A 24031-nucleotide genomic window follows, 5' to 3' on the forward strand; every position below is an offset into this window, starting at 1 on the left:
CGAACATTGGGAAAGTCTGCATGCGTGTGCGAAGGCGTGAGTGCTCACGCCTCGCCCTCTGCCCCGCCTCCCCTGTCCCAGGCACCGGAGGCTGGGCCACCTGCAGAGGAAACGGTGGCTCAGGGACACCATGGGGCTAAGCCCAGTGGCCATGCCCTGGCCCCCAGTGGCGCAGTGGGGCGCACCGTCTGCTCTGGGCCGTGCTCGGCCCCTGGGCCGGGCTCGGGGAGCACGCTGACTTCAGACGGCATATTTGATTGCAATTAAAAAGGCACCCTTGTTTCCTACTTTCTGTTTTGTTTGAGGGAAAGGCGTAGCTGCGATTGGACATTGGGGGAGCTTTGATTTGGCCTGGGGGTCAGAGCCCAAAGGTCCTTGTCACTACACCTCCATGTACACCCCCCACCAGAGCCGGGGTCTTGCAGTGGCCCCAGCGCACCCCCCACCCCACCAGCTGCCCCAGAGAGGCAGGACTTGGCCACCCAGGCTCAGCAGATGCTTCGGAATGCAGGGTGAAATTCTGTCTCTTCCCAGGAAAAAAATTAAACTCTTTACAGGCTCTTCTATAAGTTACGAAATTTAGCAAGAGAAAATCTATTTTGTGTATTCAGCCTTGAGGGCACAGCATCCCCAGCCTGTGAGGGAAGCTGTGGGTGGGGGCTGCTGGTGATAAGCTAGCCTGGCTGGGGGAGGGTTTGAGTGGGCCGGCCATCCCCCATGCTGCTGGCCCTGTGTCTGGGGGGGCCCCCCACAGAGGTCAGTCCTTGGGCAACCTGGTTTCTCGCTGGAGGGAGCTCTTCAAGCCTCAACTTCGCTGCCTCCATGACCCTGGCCTGCAGTGAGCAGGCCTCAGTGTGTGGGCCTCACAGCGGGGAAAGGAGCCCTGCCTGGAGGCCTCTGGGACCCTCAGAGCTGCTGGAAAGGGGGAAAGCTTGGCCCCCCTCCTTTGCTTAGGAGACACGGCTCTTCTGCGATAGGTTTCTGTTGCTTAAATACCAAAGAACCGTTTCCTTTGCCCCCGGCCTGGCCTACCCGATGCTTCAGAGCAGTCCCTGCCACTCCCGACCTAGCCCCCCATTTCCCGGGCCCTGTAGGCTCAGCATGCTGGGGAGCCCTGGCAGCAAGAGTGCAGAGCTGCAGGCCTGGCCTTGCTCTGTGGTCCCTCCCTCTCCCAGCCCTCAAGCTGGGAGCTGAGAAATGGAGGCAGGGAGGCCTGGGGTAGAGTGATGCCTCATCCCAGTGCTGAGCCCAGGCAGCCCTCTGAGCCAATTCTCCCCCCAGGGCAGCTGGCCTAGTTATATTGAGAAGACTGGTTAGCTTCCTGTTTCCAGCCTAGGGCACGGGGCTTATGGGGGAACCCCTCCTGCAAGGCCATCTGTGCCTGGCCACTGAGGGCACCCAGAGGTGCTATGCTTGCTTTCCTACCCTCCACAAAGATGCCACCCCAGCCCCCAGCACATCCTCGGGGGCACACCCTGGCAAGAGTCCCACTGCCCTCGAGGGCTGCCCCCCCACCCGGCAGGCACAGGATGACATTCAGATAGCCATGTGCCAGGTCTCGTGTGTAGAGGGGATGGGGCTGCGTCATTGCATCTCAGCATCTCTTGGGGATGGACACCGTCTCTGTAGAGCGTCTGGATTTCAGAGGACCATGTGGTGGAGGAGCCAGGCCAGGGCAGGCTTGCCTGTGTTTGGGTGCATGAGTGAGAGATTTGAGCCAGCAGAGGGGTGGCGCCCAAAGGCTCTCCTAGCTGGGGCAGGGTGGGAGGCAGCAGATCTCTATGCAGGTCAGGTATGTGGCTGGGCCTTCTCAGCCCTGTCTCTGCAGTCCTAGGTCTAGCAGTCCTTGGGGATGGGGGTGGCAGATGGGCTGGGCTCTGCACACCAAGGGTTTCTGGGTGCTGCGGGCATATAGCCCATTATTTCCGGCAGCCCAAGGGCATGGGGGGGCAGGGTGGCACCCACACAAGGCCCTCCTTGTAGGGGCATGTGTCTGGGGATGCCCAAGAGGAGTGGTAACACATCCCAGCATCGCTGTCCCCAGCACAGCCCCCACCCCGTGACAGTCACCTCAGCAGCTGAGTCTTACAGCCTGGTGGAGATGGGTACCCTGGGAGATTGTGGTATGTCTCAGCCACTCCTGGGAGCTGGTGCCACAAACCTCCTGTGGCATCTCACGGGGGCGTCACTGATTTACTGGGGATGTCTCATCCATGTTGCTAGAAAGGAGAAAACACCCATGGTCTGTCTCCAGGACCCCTTGCCATCTTGGCATCCTGACCTAGAGAGAGTGGGGGAAGAACCCCGGCAGATGTGGGGGAGTCCTGGGGGCACAGACCAAGCTGGCCCCTCTACTCCCTGCCATTACCACTCCCCTACGGGCACTACATCCCTCAGTTCACCCAAGTGAGACATTTACAAAAATAATAAAAATAATTTTTTAAAGAGTAAAGTGAGAGGTGTTTTTATCACTGTGGGAAATGACTTACATGTCACTATTGTGGTCTGTGTTCTCTTTGGATATTTTCTGTATGTAACTATAGTTTCAAAAAAATTCCAAACCATGTTTTGTCTGTGTTTCCTTATGTGAGAAGCCAGCCTCATGGATGCGTTTCCCTGGGCTCTGCTAGCATCCTGGACAGGAGTCAGGAGCTGCCCCCGCTGGGCCCCCCACCCCACAGCCCCTGCTCAGGATGCCCCATATACACATCCTTGCCTGATCGGTGGGAAGACTGAGGCATAGCGAAGTGGGGTCCTCTCTGGCTGTCTTGTGAATGCCGAATGCTCCCAGCAGCTCTGGGGAGACTCCCTCCCCCCTTGGCCTGTTGAGCTGAGCCCGTCTCTACTTCCGTGGCCTTGCTCTCCCACCCCTGCCCCATCTCCACCTTGCCCCTCACTGTGCTTTTCACACTCCACCAGCAGGCCCTCCAAGCAGCCCTCTCAGTTTCAGGGCCTTCCTGTTCTGCTCACCACTCCCAGACCAAACTAGGGACCCGCAGAGCACTTTATCCTTCCAAGAGAAGAGGGTTACCTGGGTCCAACTTCCCATCTCCTGCACTTCCTCAGGCTTGGCTTTGCCCCCATCCCTGAAGCCTGGTCACTGGCCCTGGGCAGTCTTCCCGGGACCCAGAGACCCATCTACCCTCTACGTCATTCCCTCCACCACAGGCCTTACCTCAGGGTTTCTACCCTATTGGGTCTGTTTCGATTTCCACAGAAAATAAATGCATCCACCATCCCACCCTTTCTGGCCCTCCTCTGGGGCCTTTGGACACCAGCCTTGGCACCCAGTGGGGACTGAAATCTCCAAGGCATGGCAGGTGTTTGGTCCCCGAAGCAGTGGGAGACACGACAGGCACTTAGAGGTCTGCGGCCTGGGTGCACCAAGCCCGCAAGGTGAGGAAGAAGTACCTTGCTCTGTTCAGTTTGGAAAACACGTCCACCCCCTTTTCCCGCACCAAGCACTGGGGATTTGTGTCCGCGAGCGCGACGACTCTGTGGCTGCATTCGCGGTTGTTCCACAGGCTCTGTGGAAAGGGGCGTATTTGATTCCGTGCACCTAGCCAAGTACTCAAGGGTACTTGATCATCTCCTTTTATATGGAGGCGGTGCGTCCCTCAGGTAAAGTCGCAGGTGTAGGTAGGTTCTGCGTGTGTGTGTGTGTGTGTGCGCGCGTGCGTGTGTGTGAGGTTAGCGGCAGCACGCGGGCACAAGCCCAGGAGACCCCACCCCAAAGGCGGCTGCGGGGCCGGGGAGGAGCGTGGGGTGGGGCTCAACTCCCACGCGGCCCCAGGAGTCTGGGGAGGTGCGGATCCTCCCGTCGCTCTCTCGCCGCCCTTCCCAACTGAACGCCACCCGGACTACAGCTCCCAGGATGCTTCGGGCAGCTGGACTACACTTCCCGGGATGCCCCGCCCCGGCAGGGGCGGGGCCTGGGGCGGGGCCGCGGCGGGAGCGCGGGAAGTCCGGATCCCCGCGCGCGGCTGCTTGAGCATGAACGTGGAGCGCGAGCTTCGCCGTGAGTCTCCCTGCCGGGTGTGGGGCCGGGAGCGGGTTTGGCCCGGCCGACCGAAGGGGCTCAGCCTCCCGGCTTCGTCTCTCTCTCTCTCTGCAGAGCTGAGCAAGGCCAAGGCCAAGGCCCAGAGGAGCGGGCAGCTGCGGGACGAGGCGGTCCTCTGCCACCAGCTGGGGGAGCTCCTGGCCAGCCATGGTGCGTGCCCCGCGCCTGGTCCAGGTTGTGGTCCAGGACCGGGAGAGCTGGGGTGTTGGAGGTCGGGGGGCACTCGGGGGCCGGAAGGGACGGGGCCCGGCGGGAGGGGGGCGGGAAGCTTGTTGAGCGAGCCGCGCAGGGCCGCCCACAGCCGCGCTCGCCCGCGCAGCCCCCGGCTGACTGCCCGGCCCGGGCTGAAGCCTGCCGTGCCTGCCCGCCCAGGTCGCTACGCAGAGGCCCTGCGAGAGCACCAGCATGAGCTCCAGCTCCTGGAGAGCGTCGACGACCCCCTGGGCTGTGCCGTGGCCCACCGCAAGATCGGAGAGCGACTGGCTGAGCTGGAGGATTACTCGGCCGCCCTGAAGGTGGGCGGAGCCTACCCCCACCCCCAGCGCCCTTGCAACCACATCCAGCCCTCCAGGGCCCACGCTTCCTGCCGGTCCCTTTCTGAGGAGGGAAGCCCAGTCTTCAGTGTCTGACCTCTGGCTAAAGGAGGACACGCCTGGACATGGCCTTTTCTTCAGACAGCCCTGTGACGGGGGATTGTAGTCTGGTCCTTGGGTAGGCACATCATAGCCTGTCCTAGGGGCCTGGGCCCAGCAACCATTAGTGAACACAACACTTGGGCTGTGTTTGTGGGCCGGCTGGGGAGTTGGGCCCACTGTCCACAGAGGGCCTGCTCTGGCCCTGGCTAGTGGGGCTGCAGCAGCCCAGCTAACTGCCACTCGTCTCTTCCTCATGATGATGGCGGGTTGGAGTGGGGCACCACCATCCCCACAGGCAGCCCTTGGCATGGAAGAGACGGGACATGTGCAGCCTGGCTTTGGCCTGCTCTGTGGGGACTTGGGGGAGTAGGGGACTCTCCTGGGCAAAGGTAGGGACCTCCTGGAGCTGGGGTACATAAGAGATTGGCTTGAGGTGGGGGAGGTTGGCTCACAGTGGCCATTCCTTTGCACCCTAGCACCAGCATCGCTACTTGGAGCTGGCCCATTCTCTGTCCAATCACACTGAGGTGCAGAGGGCCTGGGCCACCATTGGCCGCACCTACCTGGACGTCTATGACCACTGCCAGTCGCAGGACAGCTTGCTGCAGGCGCAGACGGCCTTTGAGAAGAGCTTGGCTATCGTGGACGAGAAGCTGCAGGGTGAGTGGTCGTGGGGGCCTGCCTTCCCCAGCCTCTGGTTCCAGACCTGCTGGCCAGGGAGGCTGTGGCCCCACAGCTGCCCGGTGTGCACGGCAGGTTCCACTGGTCTGGGCCCTCCCGTTATGAGGCTGAGATCTGTCCGTAAAGCCTCCCGTGAGGAGATGCGTGGCCCGTGCTCCTCACAAGCTCAGGTCTGGGTGTTGTCTGCTCTGTGTCCGTTTGTGCTCTGTCTACAGCAGGACCCCTGAGCCCCCGCAGTGTGAGACGGGTGGGGGAGAGGCTGCACAGACCCAGAGCTGGGTACCCCAAGTGGGCATGATGCCCCCCCGGCCACTGATGTGGGGGGCCATCTTCCAGGGACATTGGCCAGGCGAGAACTGAGCGAGATGAGGACCCGACTCTACCTCAACCTGGGCCTCACTTTCGAAAGCCTGCGGCAGATGGCGCCATGCAACGACTACTTCCGGAAGAGCATCTTCCTCGCCGAGTAAGGCCTCCGTCCCCAGAGGAAGGGGCCTCGTGAGAGTGCACCACCCGTCTGCCCTCCCCGCCCAGTCAGTCTCCTCCGAGCAGGCGCCCCTGCAGGGCTAGCGCACGTCGGTGTTGGGGAAGGAGCACTGCATGTCAGCACTTCCAGTGCCCTCTGTGCTATCCCAGGGGCACTCTGAGCACCTGTCACCACCCGCAGGCAGAACCACCTCTACGAGGACCTGTTCCGTGCCCGCTACAACCTGGGTGCCATCCACTGGCGCCGAGGGCAGCACTCCCAAGCCATGCGCTGCCTGGAGGGGGCCCGAGAGTGTGCACGCCTCCTGAGGAAGGAGCTGATGGAGAGCGAGTGCTGCCTGCTCATCTCACAGGTGCCCACCCTCACAGCTCTGGGCTTAACCCCCCGAGGGGCTCGGGCTCTGTGGAGTCTGCAAGTCTCATCTTCCCTTCCCCCCCAGATCCTCCAAGACCTGGGCGATTTTTTGGCTGCCAAAAGAGCCCTGAAGAAAGCCTACCGGCTGGGCTTCCAGAAGCCTTTGCAGAAGGCGGCAGTCTGCCGGACCCTCAAATACGGTGAGCCCGGGGACCTGAGGGGCCGAAGTCCCCCAGAAGGGGTGGGGAGGCGGCAGCATCAGTGTGGGCCCTTTTCCTGCCCCCCCTCTTGTTGGGAAGCGAGCCCCACTTTTCTGTGAGGCTTCAGCACCGTGTGTCAGAGGGGAACGAGGTGGTCAGGAGCCCGGCTGGGCATTTATACGTGAGCAGGACCTTCACTGGCAAAGTGGAGACAACAGTCCTGCGTAAGAGGGTGGGGGAGGGGCGCCAGACGTAGCTTCCCTTGCAGGCCAGGCGCTGCTTTCAGTTGCCATTTATTCGTTTTCCTGATCTCACGACCCCGTGGGGTGCATTTTCTTACTAACCCCTCTTACCAAGGGACGAGCGGGGCGTGGAGAGGGTGGCTGGCCCACCTGAGGGGCAGTCAGGTCGGAAGTGCGCCGTGCCTGCCTTCACGTGAGGCCCTGTCTGCAGTGCTGGCCGTGCTCCGGCTGCAGCAGCAGCTGCAGGAGTCCGAGGGCAGTGACCCTCAGGTTGCCATGGGCATCTGTGAGCAGCTGGGGGACCTGTTCTCCAAGGCAGGCGACTTCCCCAAGGCGGCCGAGGCCTACCAGAAGCAGGTGTGCGTCCCCTGCCGAGGTGGGAGGAAAGGGGCGGGGACACCCTGGCTGGCAAAGGTGCAAGGCAGCGCTGGCCTCGCTGTGTGCCTCCACAGCTGCGTTTCGCAGAGCTGCTGGGCCGGCCAGGGCCCGAGCTGGCCGTCATCCACGTGTCCCTGGCCACCACCTGGGGAGACATGAAGGACCACCGCCGGGCTGTGTCCCACTATGAACAGGAGCTGAGGCTGCGTGGTGGCGACGCTCTGGAGGTGAGCAGTGATGGTGCCCAGCCCTACCCAGGGTGCAGAGGGGCTCCAAGGAGGTCCCCACAGCTCTGCCTCAGGACGGCCACCCTCAAGTGGTGGGCATGGACAAGCATCCTCTTTCCAGGGCTGTTCCATGTGGGCGACAGTGGGGACCTGGCCCTGGCTGGGGCCAGTTCAGTGGGGTGGGCAGCCACAACGCTCATCCTTCCTCCTCTTGCTGCAGGAGGCCAAGACCTGGTTAAACATCGCCCTGTCCCGAGAGGAGGCCGGTGACGCCTACAAGCTTCTGGCCCCATGCTTCCAGAAGGCTCTCAGCTGTGCCCAGCAGGCCCAGCGGCCCCAGCTGCAGGTACGAAAGCCCACGAGGCGATTCCCTGCAGCCCTCCTGTCCTCGCTGCCCACCCCCAACTTCCCCCACTCGGGGGTCTGCTGGCCCTGTGGCCCTGAGCCGGGGTTCCCCTGCTCCTCAGAGGCAGGTCTTACAGCACCTCCACACCGTGCAACTAAGGCTGCAGCCCCAGGAGGCTCCTGACACCGCGGCCCGACTGCAGGAGCTGAGTGTGCCCAGAGACCAGGAGGAGGACGATGAGGAAGAGAAGGAGGGGGACGGGGACACTCCAGAGACCAGCGATGTGGAGCTCTCAGAGAGTGGTGAGGCCCGAACACTGCCTTGGCTGCTGCGCCAGCCGCCCCTGCGGCCCTTCCCCCATGGCCCTCCCTCCCCCCTGCCCTTCCCCACTAGCCCTCCCCCCCGGCCCTTCCCCCCTTTCCCCCCTGGTCCTCCCCCCCCCCCGGCCCTTACCCCCCCGCCCTTCCCCCCAATCCTCCCCCCACCCTTCCCCCATGGCCCTTCCCCCCCCGCCCTTAGCCCCCTGCCCTTCCCCACTAGCCCTTCCCCCCCACCCCCCCCCCCGCCTTCCCCCCTGGTGCCAGCTGGGGCTGGGCCCTTGGCTGGGGCGGGCGAGGGTGGAGCCCTCGTGGGGGCTGCTCACTGGCGCGTGACAGGAGGATCCAGCCCCACGCAGGGAGGGCGTTCAGTACTGGTAGATGGAAGAGGGCTGTGTGTGGAGAGGCTGGGGCAGCCCCGGAACCTTCCTGAAGGAGCAAGTGATGGGAAGGCTAGTGAGCACCTGCGAAGGGAGGAAACCCAGGGTCAGACCTGGAGAAATGGCACCATGAGAGGGAGGCACAGGGCAGGCAAGATGGGAGTGCAGACAGCACGTGGGCTGCCATACACAGGCTTCGTGGTCCGCCCTGTGGAAGGTGCATGCGAGGGGCAGGCTTGAGCGGGCTGGGGCTGGGACCCTCGGGGCAGAGGCGTGCCAGGTGGTGGTGCAGGCAGGCAGCTGGCTTCTGGCTGAGAGGTGGGGGGTGGAAACCTGTCCTTGAGGCCAGGAGGAATCATTTCAATTTTGAACTCGGGCGGCTTCCAGAACCTCTCTGGGAGAAGCCAAGGGCTGTGGGAAGTCTGTGCCATACCTGAGAGGGGGTTAGGCTGGGTGTCACCGGTGAGCAGGTGTAGGGAGCCATGGGAGAGTCAGGAACCAAAGCAGGAGCTTCAGGTGACACCACTCAACAGGCGCTCGCAGTAAGAGGAGTTCACGAAGGAGAAGAAGGCTCTAGCAAGGACCAGAGGCACAGGAGAAAGGACTGGGGTCAGGCAATGAGTGAGCTGGAGGCAGGTGCAGATGGGAAGGCACCTGGGCTCACAGGATGAACTGTTTGTAACGTGACCATGACTTAGTCCGACAAAGATGCTTCCCAGGAGGGGAACAGACGTCCGGGGTGGGAAGATCCAGAGCAGGGTCTAAGCATGGGGTGAGAGGTCAGCGCTTGATGGACGGGGGTCAGGTGGGCAGAAAGGTCAGGTGCATCCCCCGTGGGCAAAGGGACTGCGGGCAGGGACAACCACAGGCAGGGCAGGGAGTGGGATGGCAGTTGGCACCGGACCTCCATCCTCCAGGTCTGGAAGGTCGGGGACCCTGGGGGCAGGGGGCACCGGGGCTTGGCTTACCTGGAGTGGGCTCGGCTCTGTTCCAGAGGGTGATGCTGAGGCCTGGTCCCAGCAGCTGGAGGAGGATGAGGAGCTGCAGGGCTGCCTAGGCCCGCAGAGGGTAAACAAGGTGAGGATGGTGTGGGGGCACTGTGTGGGCCCCCCCATGCTTGCTAGGACTGCCTGGTCCCTTCACACCTCTGCTCCCTGTCCTGGGGCAACTATCCACAGTGGAACCGGCGCAATGACGTTGGGGAGACCCTGCTGCACCGAGCTTGCATCGAGGGCCGTCTGGGTCGTGTCCGGGACCTCGTAAGACAGGTGGGCCTGCCGTCTCATTCTAGGTACTCTGTGGGCCATAGCGGGACTTTGTCCTGGGGTATGTGGTCCCCACAAGGGGGTAGCACAGGGCATGGGGGCTGGAGGGTGCACCAGCCCCGCACAAGCCCCTGCGGGGGCCTCCCTGAGATGATGCGTCTCGTGTGCCGACCGTCTCTCTCTCTGCTGGGACCTGGGCCTGTGGGCCCATTCTGGGCTTTGAGACCCGGGCCCTGGTCCTCCTGGAGCCTCAGCCCTGCAGTGAGGCTGGGCTCTTTCTCGTCCTCGGTCGCAGGGCCACCCTCTGAACCCTCGGGACTACTGTGGCTGGACGCCTCTGCACGAGGCCTGCAACTATGGGCATCTGGGTGAGTACGGGGCCGGCCACACCAAGGAGAGGGCCGACAAGGGCTGGGAGCTAGTCTGTGTCCCCTGGCCCGCAGACATTGTGCGCTTCTTGCTGGACCACGGGGCTGCTGTTGATGACCCGGGTGGCCAGGGCTGTGAGGGCATCACTCCCCTGCACGACGCCCTCCACTGCGGTCACTTTGAGGTAGCTGAACTGCTCATTGAACGGGGAGCGTCTGTCACGCTCCGGACCATGAAGGTGAGTGGGGGGGCAAGGGCCAGGCGGGCTCAGGCTGTGGCGGGGTGGGGGGGGTGCCCTGCCAGCCACACTCAGCTGGCGGCCACACAGGGGCACAGCCCGCTGGAGACGCTGCAGCAGTGGGTGAAGCTGTATGGCAAGGATCTGGACAGCGAGACCCGAGAGAAGGCTGGCGCCATGGAGAGGCTGCTCAGGGCGGCCTTCTCAGGCCAAGGCAAGTGGAGGCCTCTTCTGCTCCTGGGGGCGCCTGTCCCTGGCCTGAGAGTGCCCTAGGCCCTGCTTCTCGGGGGCATGTTAGCATGGGTGGCTGGGACAGTGCTGGGCACTGCGTCATGCTAGATTCCGTCTCTCTACAGCCCCCCACAGCTCCCTGGCCTCCCACACCCTTCCATGCGACCATCTGTTCGACCCTGAGATCTCTCCTCCCTCGAGCCCCTGCCCAGGACCCCCAGAGACCTCTCAGGCCTGTGCCGGCGTCTCCCCAGGGCAGGCGGTTCCAGCTGCGGCCAGGCCTCGGAGGACCAGACACAAGCTGGCCAGCAGCAGCAGCTCAGAGGGTGAGGACTACCCGGGCCCCCCCCGGCCCGCCCCCAAGAGGCCCCGGCATCGTGTCCCCGCACAACAGGCCAGAGCCGGGGTGCCTGGCTCCCCCAGCAACAGGGAGGCGGCCATCCCAGGTGTGGGTGGGGCCCAGATCAGCCGCCCTGGGCCCGGTCTGCCCTGGGGCTCGGGTGAGCCCCCCCTGCACCGAGCTGCGCTTATCCCCGAGGAGGAGTGTCTGGTTGGGGACTGGCTGGAGGACGACTCCCCATTGACCCACAGCCGCCAGGATGGCTATCTGCCCCACCCCCAGGGCAGTGGAGACAGCACCGGTCACAGTGGCTCGGGGTCAGGCAGCAGCAGGAGCCCCGGCCGGCTCCGGGCCCGGACCAGGCAGAGCCGGCTGCCCCGTCTCAGGAGTTGGAATGCACCGGGCAGGGCAGGGGGAGACAGCAGCTCAGCTGCAGACCCTCCAAGGAGCCCTGACATCTCCAGGGCCTCGGGGCCCAGTGGGGACAGCCCAGCGGCAGGCCAGCCCTCGGTGGGTGCACCCCTCAGGTGGGAGCAGTGGGGTGGTGAGGGTAGACGACTGCGTTTTCTGACTCAGCCTGTCGCCCCCCTGCCCTCACCCACCAGGGTCCGTCTTTGCCCCCTCCCATCCGGGTGCGAGTGCGAGTGCAGGATAGTCTCTTCCTCATTCCCGTCCCACACAGGTAAGCAGCACCTGCCCTCCAAGTCCCCATTCCCCTTGTGCCCCTGGGAGAACCCTCGAGTTTGCGTATCAATTGGCATGGGTAACAAGGACTCACTCGGACTGGATGTGTCACCGCTGCTGGCTGGGGGAGGTCAGAGAGCAGGGTAAGGGTGCCCTGCATACGCATAGGCAGGGCCCTGAAGGGGTTAGGTCGGGCCTTGTGGGCCCTAGGAAAAGCCTAGAAGAGCTGCAAGTATGTCAGGCTGCTGGGGGCGCGGGCATGTCCTGAGCAGGGGCAGGAGGAGGGGAGGCGCCAGATAAAGGATCCGTAGACCCAGAGCAGGGACGGCAGGAGGAGGGCGGCCTTTCTTCAGCGTGGGCAGGGTCCTGGCCAGCTCTGCTCGCCCTCTGTCCCTGCAGCAGGGAGACCCACTCTGTGGCCTGGCTAGCTGAGCAGGCTGCCGAGCGCTACTGTCAGGCCTGTGGGCTGTTGCCGAGGCTCGTCTTGCGAAAGGAGGGGGCCTTGCTGGCCCCACAGGACCCCATTCCCGATGTGCTGCAGAGCAACGAGGAGGTGAGCGGCAGGAGCCTGGGCCCCACGCACAGAGAGTGCCCCAGCACTGGGTGCCCCTGGGCTGCTTACTGGTGGTGCTTTGCAGGTGTTGGCTGAAGTCACTTCGTGGGACCTCCCCCCACTGACTGACCGCTACCGCAGGGCCTGCCAGAGCCTGGAGCAAGGTAGGGGCCCAAGAGAGCTCGAAGTGGCCTGGGCAGAGGGGCATGTTCCTGTGCCACTCTCGGGTCTGGGGCCTCACGTCCCCGAGCCCCAGGTAGGCAGTGAGGCATGCTCCCTCTGCAGCTGGCCTCAGGTTTTCCTCCTCTACCCGGTACCCACACGTGTGGGTGGCAGGTGGGGGAAGATCGGTCCTGTTGGTGGTGGGACAGCGTAATCACCAGAGCCACCGGAGGCTAGGCCTGGGGTGGCTTTCCAGAGAAGCCTGACGTGGGCACTGTGGGATGTGGGGGTGGCTGGCAGAGGTTTGGGCCCTGCCCAGGAGGGCCTGACAAGGCAGAGAGTGGTCATCCCCACCCACCAGCCATGCCTTGGGCCTCCCACAATGCTGGGTCTCCAGGCTTGTGGGAGTGGGCTCTGCAGCACCTCTGGTGGGTGTCCCACGGCTCAGGAGTGAGGGGGGCATGTTTGGTGGGACCCCCAGGATTCACAGGGCAGAACAGCAGGTTCTGGCTCTGGTGACACCCATCCCCCCTCCAGAGGAGCACCAGCAGGTGCTGCGGGCCGTGGACTGCCAGGGTTCTGGGCCCACGTTCAGCGCCTGCTCCCTGGCCCTGCGCCAGACCCAGCTCACCCCACTGCTGCGGGCCCTCAAGCTGCACGAAGCACTCCGGGAGCTGCACCTGGCAGGGAACCGGCTGGGGGACGGATGTGCTGCTGAGCTGCTGGCCGCTCTGGGCACCATGCCCAGCCTGATCCTCCTAGATCTCTCTTCTAATCACCTGGGCCCCGAAGGCCTACGCCAGCTTGCCACAGGCCTCCAGGGGCAGACCATCTTGCAGGTAGAAGAAGCATGGGGAGCAGCAGGCCGGCCCTAGGGCGGCATCAGAACATTTACATTTGGCCCATCATTGGGTGGGAAGGTGCAGTTGGGAGTGCTGGCCACTGCCCAGCTCTGGGACGGCAAGGAGACCAGATCTTCCAGAGGGGCCCGTGTCTTCCACAGAACTTGCAGGAGCTGGACTTAAGCATGAACCCCCTCGGGGATGGCTGTGGCCAGGCCCTGGCATTCATCCTGCAGGCCTGCCCCTCACTCAGTACCTTGCATCTCCAAGCCTGTGGCTTTGGCCCCAGCTTCTTCCTGAGCCACCAGGCAGCCCTAGGTAGTGCCTTCCAAGGTGAGCTGACAGACATGTCCACATCCTGGCCCCCAGGGTTCCAGTTGTCAGAAGGGCACATCCAGGGGCACAGAGAGCCTTGTGCCAGAGGGGTCCCTGGGGCACCAGGCCTGCTGTCTAGGAGCACGTCGCTGGACATGCTGGGCCTGCCTGGGCTCAGGGGCATTCCCCTAGGACATGCCGTGGGCCACCGTCGCAGTACCCCTGTTCTCACCAGCTCTGAGTGTTCTGTTTGCCTTAGATGATTCCACCATAGACACACCAAGGCTGCAGAGAACCTCGGCCCCAGTACTGAGAAACTGGGAACTGGGAGTCCTCCAGGGGGCTTTCTGCAGAGGTGGTGGGCCAGGAAGTGGAGCTCAGGGATGTGAGCGCACAGTGGGGGAGAAGCTGGGTTTGGGCAGCAGATGGTATTCCCCACCCCCCCACCCCATCGTGCACAGACATCCCGGCCCAGGGCCTGTCTCAGGTTGCCCGGCCTGTCTCAGGTGCGGAGAGGCAGGTGGCCCAGGGATGGTGGGGAGTAGTTGGGCTCAGAAGTCTGGCCCTGCCCCCTCCTCGCCTGGGACACCCTGGGCAGGAGCTACCCCAGTTCCACGTGCACAAAATCTCAGGGATGATAGCTTCCCCAGGCGGGTTGTGAGGGTGTTGGGCCTAGGACTGCAGCTGGGCTGAGGTGGTGGTCATGTGTGGCCGACAGAGGTTCTGGTCCCCTGTACAGATGCCAGGCACCTGAAGACACTGTCCCTGTCCTACAACAGCCTGGGCACCGCTGCCCTGGCCCACGCCCTACAGAACCTGCCTGCCCACACCCTCCAGCGCCTGGAGCTTAGCTCCGTGGCAGCCAGCAAGAGTGACTTGGGCCTCATGGAGCCTGTGGTCAGATACCTGACCAAGGTATGTCTGTGGTTGAGGGGGGTTGCCAAAGCAAAGCAACCCCGGGCCATCCAGCCTCCAGTCCCACAGCTGACACCGGGCAGGGGTGGGAGTGGCCTGGGAAGGGGGTTGCACATTCAGAAAGAACGGCTGTGGGAGAGCTGCCTGCTGCAAGCTGTGAATTCCTGGCCAGCAGCAAAGGTGCCCGGGACCCAGGGCAGCCTCCCTGCCCCAGGCAGGTCCCAAGGTCTTGCCAGGGCTCCCAGGGCTCTCTCCCTTGGCTCTTCCATGTGGGGCTGGTCCCTGTGATTTTCACGTGCCAAGTGTGACTTACACCTGGAAGGGGAGGTGTTTCCTTTTGATCTGCAAATTGAAGGGATACTGCTCCCCTCTGGTGCACTGGGGGTTGGGCAGACTTTGCCCCCTTGTTCCCAAGGATGAAGGAAGGTATCTGACCTGGGTATGGGGCCTCTGCTGGGAGGCAGGGAGGGCAGGCACCCCACTCAACCCAGGCCCCCTTGGGCCTCTGCTCTGTCTAGGAAGGCTGTGCTCTAGCTCACTTGAGCTTGTCTGCAAACCACCTGGGTGACAAGGCAGTGAGAGACCTGAGCAGGTAATCCATTCCTACGCCATTCTGAAGGGGGTCTGGTCTCCAGGCTCAGCACCCTGGGGGAGCTAGGTCAGGCAGGGAAGGAGTACCAGCTTCACCCCCAAGTGTGTCCCAGGACCTAGCTCCTTCCAGCTTCAACCCTGCCTCCTTCTGTCCTTCCCACACGCCTGAGGCTCCTGAGAGCCTTTCCCATCACCCTTTGTGCAACAGCCCATACAAGGGCCACTCATGATCCTCCAGCCTCAGCTGGCTCTTGGGAGTGTTGGGCACTCAAGCCAGGCGGGCATCCCAGGCCTGGGCCTTGGCAGTGTCCAGCTAGCCCTGGGGAAGTACTTGTACCTATGTCCCCGGGTGGGGGTGCTGTGGGGCCTGGCCTATGGCTCCCAGAGCTGTGGTTTGTCTGGGGCAGCTCTCTCTAGTGTTGGGGTCCGCCCTCCCTGGAGGCTGATCACTTCTTCCCCTGTTATTTCAGATGCCTTCCTTGTTGCCCCTCACTCACTTCACTGGACCTGTCTGCCAACCCTGAGATTAGCTGTGTTGGCCTGGAGGAGCTTCTGTCTGCCCTCCAGATGCGGCCCCAAGGCCTCAGCTTTCTTGGCCTGTCAGGTGAGCCTGGGTACCTGCCTGAGGCCCAGGTGCCTCCTTTGTATGGGCTGTCACTGCCACCAGCCAGATGGCAAGGGTGGGCTGGGTCCCCTGAGGTTGACACAGTGGGGGACAGTGACCAATGTGACTGGAAGGGGTGTGAGCCCAGCTCCTAAAACAGTGGGGCGGGAGGAACATGGGATCTCTGCTTTTAACCTGTTCAGCCTGACCCTGAGACCATAGTGGCTGGGGATCCCCTTTCACGAGGATTTCCTAATTACGGTTGGCGAGAGGAGGGAGTTCAAGGTCAGGATGCCAAAAGCTTGCCACCAAGGGGTCTTGCTGGCGCGGGCTGCTGGGACCCTACCTTCCAGCCTGTGGTGTCTTAGCTTGTTCCCATCTGGCCACACCCAGGCACAGTACCCTACCAAAGCGGTCTTGAGGAGGACCCCAGGAGACACTGATTCGGTGAACTGGCCACCCAGTAGCCTGGCACATCCAGCTCGGGCCTGGGGCAGGGGAGTACCAGGCTTTGCCCCCCAGGAGGACAAGGACTGGGAGTGGGTGTGCACACAAGGAACCCCTGGTTCTTCCTGCTCCTCACCCCCCACCCGTGAAGGCAGGCAGGTGGGGGACCTGCACACAGCGGAGGGGCTGCTCCGCACACACCTGCGTCTGTCCCCATCCCCTCCCCTAGCTCCCTGGAGCTCAGACCGGGACCGCTCAGTGTCCTCTTGAGACCCCCAGGCACCCCTCTTGTGTCCATCTTGTGGATGGAGACCCAGGCACTGTCCTACAGAGTGGCACGGACGGGACTGCAGCGTGTTTCGGCCAGTGTCCGTCCTGCCGCGCGCCGGCTCTGACGGGGGCCCACAGACCCCTTCCTGGGCTTCGGCCACGCCCCGCGCTGTAGCCCTCGGGGCCCCGGAGAAGTGCGTCTCTTCCCGAGGGCCGCGCCGGCACAGCGCACGGGCACGGGCGTGGGAGCCCCGGAGGGTTCCAGCCGCTGAGGCCCGCTCCCGCCTCCCTCCGCAGGCTGCGCGGTGCAGGGCCCCCTGCGCCTGGGCCTCTGGGACCGGATCGCCGCGCTCGTGCGGGAGCTACAGCTGTGCAGCCAGCGCCTCTGCCCCGAGGACCGGGCGGCCCTGCGCCGGCTGCTGGCCAGCCGGCCGGGCCCCGGCGCCTGCACCCTGGACCGAGGGCCCAAGCTCTTCTTCAGGCGCCTGTGAGCGGCCGGCGCTGCCCGGGCCCCCCGCCCCCCACGCCTCAAATAAACGGACGCTGCTACCGCCGCCGCCGCTGCTGCCTGAAGGGCGGGTGGGAGGCGGGAAACGGGGGTTCGCTTTGCTGTGGGGAAGCTGAGCGCGCACTGGAATGGCCACTTCCGGTCACTTAGCGGCCCCGTGGAAGAAGGCCACGCCTTCCCCGTCGGAGTCTCTTCCCGCCTCGCGCGGGCTGTCCCCCCGGTGCCGCTCGGGGGGCGGGGCCCGGCCGTTTCTGGCGCGCGCAGGCGTGGACGTCCGGCGGCCGTCGATTGGGGGAGAGGCGGGCTCAGACGCAGACCTTGGGGATCGAGCGCAGATTGCGGGAGCGGGGCGTGTGTGCGCAGGCGCAGAACGTGAAGGAGAGCGCCGAGCGGTCGATCCGGAGCGCCGCAGCGCGGCGCCGTCTCCCAGACCGGCCGAGCTAGCCCAGGTACCCCGGGCCGGTGGGGGTGGGGCGGGGGGCCGAGAAAGGGCCGGCCGAGCCGAACGGGGAGAGGCGACGCCGCGTTCGGTCCGCGGGCGTCCTCGCGCCGCATAGGGCCTTCCTGTGCATTCCTCATGTGGAGGTACTCTCCGGCGTCCGGGTCCCGCGCAGGACGGGCTCCCGGGGTGTGCCGCCTTCGGGGCGCCTCCTTGCCCCCTTGGGCCTGGTAGCAGCCCGAGCGGCATCTACACGATCAAACGTGGGCGTTGTCGAGAAACTCACTTTTCGGGTCAGAGTCCGGCTTGTGACATGCAGCCAGGGGACACTGGTTTTCGCGACCGAGTGGAATCCCCCGTACAACTACGAGCGCTTGCTCCGCGCCTCCGCTCTTTTCAGGCCGGTCCTGGAAGCCCGGGGAGGGTGGCCGAACAGCCTACCTGCCGCCACCCAGTGGGCTCTTGTCCCTCATCTGCCTTCCCGGACAGCATCCCTCCCTCTCGGAGACGCGCTCCTGAGCTTGGACCGCATTGCCCTTTCCCAGCCTCTGCTCCCTGGGCATCCTAGGGCTCCCGCCTGGACTGCTTTTTCTCATCGTTCCCCTATTAACCGTCCCGTGTGTGACCCGCCCAGCCCCAGTGTCACGGCTCAGCCCTGCTGGCCTGGGCCTCTCTAACTTCAGCGGCCCCAGCACACCTCCCTGGACGTCTGTGGAGCCTCTCCCACCCCACACATCAGCACCAGCGCGCGCTTTCTTACAAGCCTGCTCCTCTTCCCTCTTCTCCAGCTCGGGCCCCCTTACTGGTCATTGGCCCAGACACAGGGGTATTGTTCTTGATTCCTTTTTATTTTTTAAATTTTTTTAAAGATTTTATTTATTTGACAGAGAGAGACACAGCGAGAGAGGGAACACAAGCAGGGGGAGTGGGAGAGGGAGAAGCAGGCTTCCTGCCGAGCAGGGAGCCGGATGCTGCCGATCTCAGGACCCCAGGATCATGACCTGAGCTGAAGGGAGACGCCCAACAACTGAGCCACCCAGGCGCCCCTTGATTCCTTTTTAATTAACGTCCCGTTTCAGATACTTAAGTGGGTCTGGTGGTTTCTGGAACTGGCTCCAGCCAGTGCATCAGCTTCCTGAGTGGGCAAGACCCTCCCAGGGGCCTCATGCCTTCTGTTCTTTCTCAGCCCACTGCCTGGCTGGGAGCCTCAGGAGCTTGTCTTTAGCCATCAGTAGTTTCTGCTGTATTACTATAAAACTTCCTCTCCTGACCTGTATGGGCTGTGCACTTTGATCCAGTCTCTCCACCTTCATTCAGAAAGCCCTCTCCCCCACTTGTCTGTTCCTCTCCCTGCGTTTCTCTGTAAAGGCCTTGAGTTATGTGTGCTTTTCTCTCTGCCCAAGTGTTCCTCCCCAGCTCTTCTGATAGCTGCCACCTTCTCACCTTTCTCCTGGCTCACAGCGCCTTCAGGGAGCCCTGACCCCTCACTGCCACTGCTCTGTTCTCCTGAGATGCCCGGCGGGACCCACTTCCTCCTGACAGTCTCTAGGGCGGAGCTGCACATACTGCCCTGTGTGTTCATCACTAGCATGCAGGCCAGCCAGGTCTGAGGACCCAGAGGGGGCCCTGCACGACCAGCCAAGAGGGTCCCTGCCTTCACATGGGAGAGGAAATCAAACATGAGCCAGGAGGAAGTGAGAGCAGAGTTTACTGAATAGCATAAGTAATAGAATATAGCAGATGGAGCATCTAGGAAACTCAGGAAAGAAAAGTGAGTCTCTCCTTTGCTTGGGGTCTGGGGTTTTTTATCGAGGATTGGGGTCTGGTGTATGTGTCCTCTCAGGTATCCAGGAACTGGTCAGAACAAAGATAGGTGTTCTCCATAAATGAATTATACCCTGGAACCAGGAGGTCTTGGCATCAAAATGTCTAGAATCAGTGGTCTGAGATATGCACAGGACAGCCTCACCCAGCCACTCCTTAGAATTATCTACCGTGCTGGAAGACTGCAAAGAAATCAATAATTCCTTGACCTTTACAATGAGAACATAACGTTCTTTGTACTATAAGGTATGTGCAAGGTGCGGATGCAGATCCTAGCAAGAATAGAGCAGGACTGGGCACCTGGGTGGCTTAGTCAGTTAAGCATCTGCCTTTGGCTCAGGTCATGATCTTGGGGTCCTGGGATCGAGCCCCACATTGGGCTCCCTGCTCAGCAGGGAGTCTGCTTCTCTCACTCTCTGCCTTGCTCATGCTCTCTCGCTCTCCCTCTCTCTCAAATAAATAAAATCTTAAAAAAAAAAAAAAAGAATAGAGCAGGAAAAGGAGCAGAAAAGCAGTTCTTCATGGAATTCTTCTGTTTCCCTATCTCAAGTATTTCTCATCTGACTGCTGAGGGCAGGGAAACTCTTCGTGAGGCCCAGGAGTGTTAGGGGTCACCTTTGAGTTCGCGCTGGCTCTACTCCTTAGGTCTTTGCTGTGGCCACCTGAGCCTGCAGGATGTTTCACGGGATCCCAGCCACTCCGGGCATGGGAGGTGAGTGTGGCCCAAGGTGGGCCCAGGGACCCAAAGGGCCAAGCTTTCAGCCCCTGCTGCAGAGGCCAGGAGTTGTGGGGAAGTCTGTAAGTGTCTCCGCCATGCAGCCTCAGTGGGCAGCTGGGGTCTGGTGCATTTCATCACCAGGGGACCCAGAGAGGACCTCCAGGTGGGGCCAGCTGGGCACAGAGATAACAACTTCAGCATGGTTGGAATCTCAGGGGGTCCTGGGCATCCTGGAGTCAAGCCAGGGGAAAGGTCACAAAGCATGTGACAAATGTCACCTGTGCCCCGTCACTGTACCATAAGCAAGGTGTGGTCACCCTGCTGTAGAGTGAGATTGCTGAGGAGCAGCCGTGGAATGGGGGAGCCAGGTGTGGCCTCCCGGCCTCAGAGGCTTATCTTCTGCTTGGGTCCCCCGCCCACAAATTGGTGGGGTGCTGAAATTAGAATCCCATCCTCCAGCTCCCTCTGGGCTCTTTGGGATGTTTCACGGGGTGAGGCCTTGGGTGGGCTGCTGAAATGGGGCTGGGGCCAGGGCCAGTGGACAAGGTCCCTGGGGTCGCTGTTGTGGCCAGCCTGCTAGCTCTCTGCTCTGTTGCAGCACCTGGAAACAAGCCCGAGCTCTATGAGGTGAGTGGCGGACGCCCACCTGGCCAGCACTGGCCGATAGCAAACCCTGTGTGAGCCCCACCCTGCTCCTGCTGGCTGACATACTGCCCTGTCTCCAACAGGAAGTGAAGCTGTACAAGAATGCCCGGGAGCGGGAGAAGTGAGTCCAGCCCCCAACACACACGCCGTGCCCACCAGCCCCCCCTGAGTAGCTTCCCCCAGCTGCTAAACCACCCCCACACTGAGGTCAGGAGGACATGGGGTCAGGCCGGGGAAACAGTTCCCAAGGAGCCTTTGCCAGGCAGGTCAAATATAGCCTCACCCTGGGACAGCGGGCACCGTGGGCTTTGGGGGCCTTCACAGCCGTGGCCTGATGGACTCACTACCCTCAGGTATGACAACATGGCGGAGCTGTTTGCAGTTGTGAAGACAATGCAGGCTCTGGAGAAGGCCTACATCAAGGACTGCGTCACCCCCAACGAGTGAGCCCTCCGTCCTTGCACCAGTCACAAGCACCAGTCCTTGGAGGCTTGTTCCTGGGCGCTCAGTAGGAAGCAAGAGCAGGGGTCTGAGGCCTGGGGATTCATATGGTTCGACGACGTTAGTGTGGCAGCCATATTTTGGCCACCCCTCTCCCTTCTGCTTACTCTCCTCCCAAGCTCTCTTACCGAGACCCCTGGGGGAGCCTCAGCCTTCAGTGGCCCATCTCTGATCTGCCACTCGGCCCTCCAGGAGGCTGCCCTGTGTCTGGGTGGGCCGTGGGAGAGCAGGATCTGTGGACAGGGCTGGCCTGGGGCTCAGGGCATCCCTCTCTCTAGGTACACTGCAGCCTGTTCCCGGCTCCTGGTCCAGTACAAAGCCGCCTTCCGGCAGGTTCAGGGCGCAGAAATCAGCTCCATTGATGAATTCTGCCGCAAGTTCCGTGTGAGTGAGCAGGCTGAGGGAGCAGGAGGTGGGCGGGGTGGGTGCTGTAGTGAAGGGGCCAGGCCCGTGAGGCCCAGTACCCACGGCATCCTGCCCCCTCAGCTGGACTGCCCACTCGCCATGGAGAGGATCAAGGAGGACCGACCTATCACCATTAAGGATGACAAGGGCAACCTGAACCGCTGCATTGCCGATGTCGTCTCGGTGCGCCCCACAGCCTCCGGGCACCCACGGGGGGTTGGTGGCCAGGAGGGCCCATGCCCCCTGCTGTGGCCACATGCATACACAGAAGCCTGGGGCTCCCAGAGCCTCACAGCACTCAGACCCATCGGGCAGGGGTCTCCGTAGCTGGGAACGAAAGGGGTGGGCAGGCCCTTCTCCCAGGGCAGCATCCAGGAGAGGCTCCCATGCCCACATAGCCCCAGGAGGCGTAGCCAAAAAGCAGGACACCAGCAGCCTCCCTGCGGGCCGGGGGGCATGTGGAGGACCTCACAGGCTGCGGGGACGGGTGCAGCAGGGACCCAAGTGGCCAGACCGCTGAGGAGGGAGGCAATGGGTTCTTGAGGCCAGATGGGGACTGGGTGGGGGCCGGCCTGGGCCTGGGCCTGCAGAGGAACCAGGCTTGTGGGCTGCGAGGGTACCCCACCCTGGCCCCCGGGCTGTGTCGGTGGCACCTCACACACACACTCGTCCCCAGCTCTTCATCACAGTGATGGACAAACTGCGCCTGGAGATCCGTGCCATGGATGAGGTGTGGCTCCTGGTGGGGCAGAGGGATGGAAGGGTGGCTGGGAGGTGGGAGCAGCAATAGAGAGGGGAGGGCTCCTGGCGTGGGAAGCCCAGCATCCTGTCCACAGATCCAGCCTGACCTGCGGGAGCTGATGGAGACGATGCACCGCATGAGTCACCTGCCGCCTGACTTCGAGGGCCGCCAGACTGTCAGCCAGTGGTGAGTATCCCTGCCCCGATCCTTCGCTCCCGTCAAGGACCTAGAAGCCCTTCCCCTGCGCACACCTCAGCACCGTGCTCCCACAGGCTGCAGACCCTGAGCGGCATGTCGGCCTCTGATGAGCTGGATGACTCCCAGGTGCGCCAGATGCTCTTTGACCTGGAGTCGGCCTACAACGCCTTCAACCGCTTCCTGCATGCCTGAGGCCTCCCTGTCCCGGGCGTCTGGGGAGGAGGGCTCTCAGGCGGGCCCAGTAGAGGGCTGCAGGTGCGCTGCATGCCTGACCCCGGACGGTCTGCGTGTGTCCCGCCGTCCATAGCAGCTCCGTGTGTGTCTGTCCGTGGTGTCTCAACCCTGGAGCCTCCTCCCTGCCCTCCCCGGAATAAAGACACTTTCTGACCCCCCTGCTGCTGTGGGCTGCTCTCTCCCAGCTAGGCCCGCCCTGCCTGTTTGCCTTCCCTCTGGGCCTCGGGTGGGATCCTGCCTCACCGGAGCACACAGGCCCTGAACACGCAGCCCATTCATCAGGGTCTGAGCACCAGTTTAGGGCCAGCAGCCTCCCTGGTGGGCACTGAAGCCTTTGCCTGGGCCAGGTAAGGCTTGAATCTGACCACAGAGGAAGCTGCCTATCACACCCACCTCCCCACCCCTCGTCTGAGAACTCTAGGCGCCTAGGGGCCCAGCTGGCTGGATAGGGAGGCTGCTCTGCTGCCCCACCTCCCTCTCCCTGCCCTGGGGGCACCACAGGCCAGCGCAGGGCCTGGTCCTCCTGGTGGCTCACCAGGGCCCCAGTAGACAACAGATGGGGGAGGCAGTTTGTCCTGCCCACGGAAGAGGGTGTCCCTCCCTCGGGAGCAAGGCCGTGCTGGTGCCCCAGGAGCCCTTGGGCCAGTCTTGCCCAGGGGCTGGCGGGGGGAAGGTGCAGTCTGCAGGTGAGGACATGGGTGTTCAAAGGCCAAAGCTGGTTACCTGCTCTGCAGGCAGCCGCCGCCCGCAGCGTCACATCAGTCCACGTCCTCACGGGCGGGCAGCAGCAAACTGCAAGACCAAGGCTCTGGATTCTGAAATGCGTTGTTTCACGTCTTAGCAACCATGGCATGGGATAAGGAACCTGCTAGAGCTCCATCGGAGCATTTCTTTTCCTAGTAGCGTTTCTAGATGTCTGTGGCCTTGTATTTCAGGTGGTGATAAGGTTGGAGGCTGCCAGTGGGGAGGTGCCATTTCCCATGGGGCGGTCAAGGACAGCAGAGCAGGCAAGGAAGAGAGGAGCGGGGAGGCCTTGGGTTTGTCCCTGGAGCCCCGGATGCCAGCAGGGGCCTCAGAGCAGAGGCGTGCACGTCCCTTGGGTCTTACGAGGGAAAGACAGCAGAGACAGGCGACTGGTGGGGGTGGGGGGCAGGGTCAGCGACAGGCGGAGAGGGGCCCTGGGGTTCTGGGTGTGGACTGTGCTGCGTGTTGCACCCACGGTGTTTGCCCCTGGGCGGGGAATACCCAGCCTAGCACCAGAACAGCCCGCTGGGGGAGGTCCTGTTGATATGTGGACACCTGCAGGGAACAGGCTCTGTGAGGGAGTGGCCAGAGTTGTTTGCATAGGCCTGGTCTGACTTGGGCCAGCTGGTCAAGGGGAATTGTCAGGTGGGTGGCTGGACATCAGAGGCGGGAGTTCCGGAGGGAAGACAAACGCTTGGCATCTCCAGGGCAAAAAACCGCCATCATAGGTTCCAGGAATTCTAGCCAAGAGGCCCAAGGACTGGCACCATCACACTTGCAGGTTGGGAATAGAAAGACCAGCAAAGGAGCCAAAGAAGGGGTGGGTAAGGCCCAGGAAACCCAGAGAGACCCTAGACAATGGAGGAGCAAGGGGGTCCAGGGCCAGCTGAGATGAGGAAGAGCTCCACCGAGTCTGGCCTGTGGAGCTCTCGGGGACCTT

General features: G+C 62.8%; 2 protein-coding genes across 6 annotated transcripts; both read left to right on the plus strand.

Moving 5' to 3' along the window:
- Positions 1–3938: 3938 nt before the first annotated feature.
- Positions 3939–16690, plus strand: TONSL (tonsoku like, DNA repair protein). 3 transcript variants are annotated; one of them, XM_036105766.2, is made up of 26 exons: positions 3939–4018; positions 4115–4210; positions 4433–4575; positions 5172–5355; positions 5713–5842; positions 6044–6215; positions 6303–6417; positions 6871–7016; positions 7112–7264; positions 7485–7610; positions 7732–7912; positions 9302–9384; positions 9486–9575; positions 9868–9940; positions 10016–10179; positions 10270–10393; positions 10536–11260; positions 11356–11432; positions 11834–11987; positions 12073–12151; positions 12687–12988; positions 13153–13324; positions 14046–14221; positions 14740–14813; positions 15283–15416; positions 16431–16690. In XM_036105766.2, the coding sequence occupies exons 1-26, from the start codon at positions 3994–3996 to the stop codon at positions 16622–16624; spliced, it is 4092 nt and encodes a 1363-aa protein (XP_035961659.1). In that variant the 5' UTR covers positions 3939–3993; the 3' UTR covers positions 16625–16690. The 3 variants fall into 3 exon arrangements, with proteins under 3 accessions (XP_035961659.1, XP_077927970.1, XP_035961660.1); XM_078071844.1 differs by lacking the exon at positions 16431–16690 and adding an exon at positions 15810–16278; XM_036105767.2 differs by lacking the exons at positions 13153–13324; positions 14740–14813; positions 15283–15416; positions 16431–16690 and having other exon boundaries at positions 14046–14193.
- Positions 16691–16754: 64 nt separating this feature from the next.
- On the plus strand, positions 16755–22505 carry VPS28 (VPS28 subunit of ESCRT-I). 3 transcript variants are annotated; one of them, XM_036105920.2, is made up of 10 exons: positions 16968–17090; positions 19550–19616; positions 20221–20249; positions 20351–20388; positions 20621–20710; positions 21047–21152; positions 21255–21356; positions 21850–21903; positions 22010–22101; positions 22188–22505. In XM_036105920.2, the coding sequence occupies exons 2-10, from the start codon at positions 19580–19582 to the stop codon at positions 22303–22305; spliced, it is 666 nt and encodes a 221-aa protein (XP_035961813.1). In that variant the 5' UTR covers positions 16968–17090; positions 19550–19579; the 3' UTR covers positions 22306–22505. The 3 variants fall into 3 exon arrangements, with proteins under 3 accessions (XP_077927974.1, XP_035961813.1, XP_035961814.1); XM_078071848.1 differs by lacking the exons at positions 19550–19616; positions 20221–20249 and having other exon boundaries at positions 16755–17090; XM_036105921.2 differs by lacking the exons at positions 16968–17090; positions 19550–19616; positions 20221–20249; positions 20351–20388 and adding an exon at positions 20403–20529.
- Positions 22506–24031: the final 1526 nt, after the last annotated feature.

Source organism: Halichoerus grypus, chromosome 5, assembly GCF_964656455.1.
Source record: "Halichoerus grypus chromosome 5, mHalGry1.hap1.1, whole genome shotgun sequence".
NCBI classification, from domain to species: domain Eukaryota; kingdom Metazoa; phylum Chordata; class Mammalia; order Carnivora; family Phocidae; genus Halichoerus; species Halichoerus grypus.

Excerpts from the sequence above, each read along its gene's own strand:
- TONSL (XM_036105766.2), top strand. The coding sequence starts at position 3,994 with ATGAACGTGGAGCGCGAGCTTCGCC. Across the intron at positions 4,576-5,171 it reads ATTACTCGGCCGCCCTGAAG|CACCAGCATCGCTACTTGGA; the intron begins GTGGGCGGAGCC and ends TTTGCACCCTAG. Across the intron at positions 7,017-7,111 it reads CCGAGGCCTACCAGAAGCAG|CTGCGTTTCGCAGAGCTGCT; the intron begins GTGTGCGTCCCC and ends GTGCCTCCACAG.
- VPS28 (XM_078071848.1), top strand. The coding sequence starts at position 16,770 with ATGGCCACTTCCGGTCACTTAGCGGCCCCGTGGAAGAAGGCCACGCCT. Across the intron at positions 21,153-21,254 it reads AATTCTGCCGCAAGTTCCGT|CTGGACTGCCCACTCGCCAT; the intron begins GTGAGTGAGCAG and ends CTGCCCCCTCAG. Across the intron at positions 22,102-22,187 it reads CGCCAGACTGTCAGCCAGTG|GCTGCAGACCCTGAGCGGCA; the intron begins GTGAGTATCCCT and ends GTGCTCCCACAG.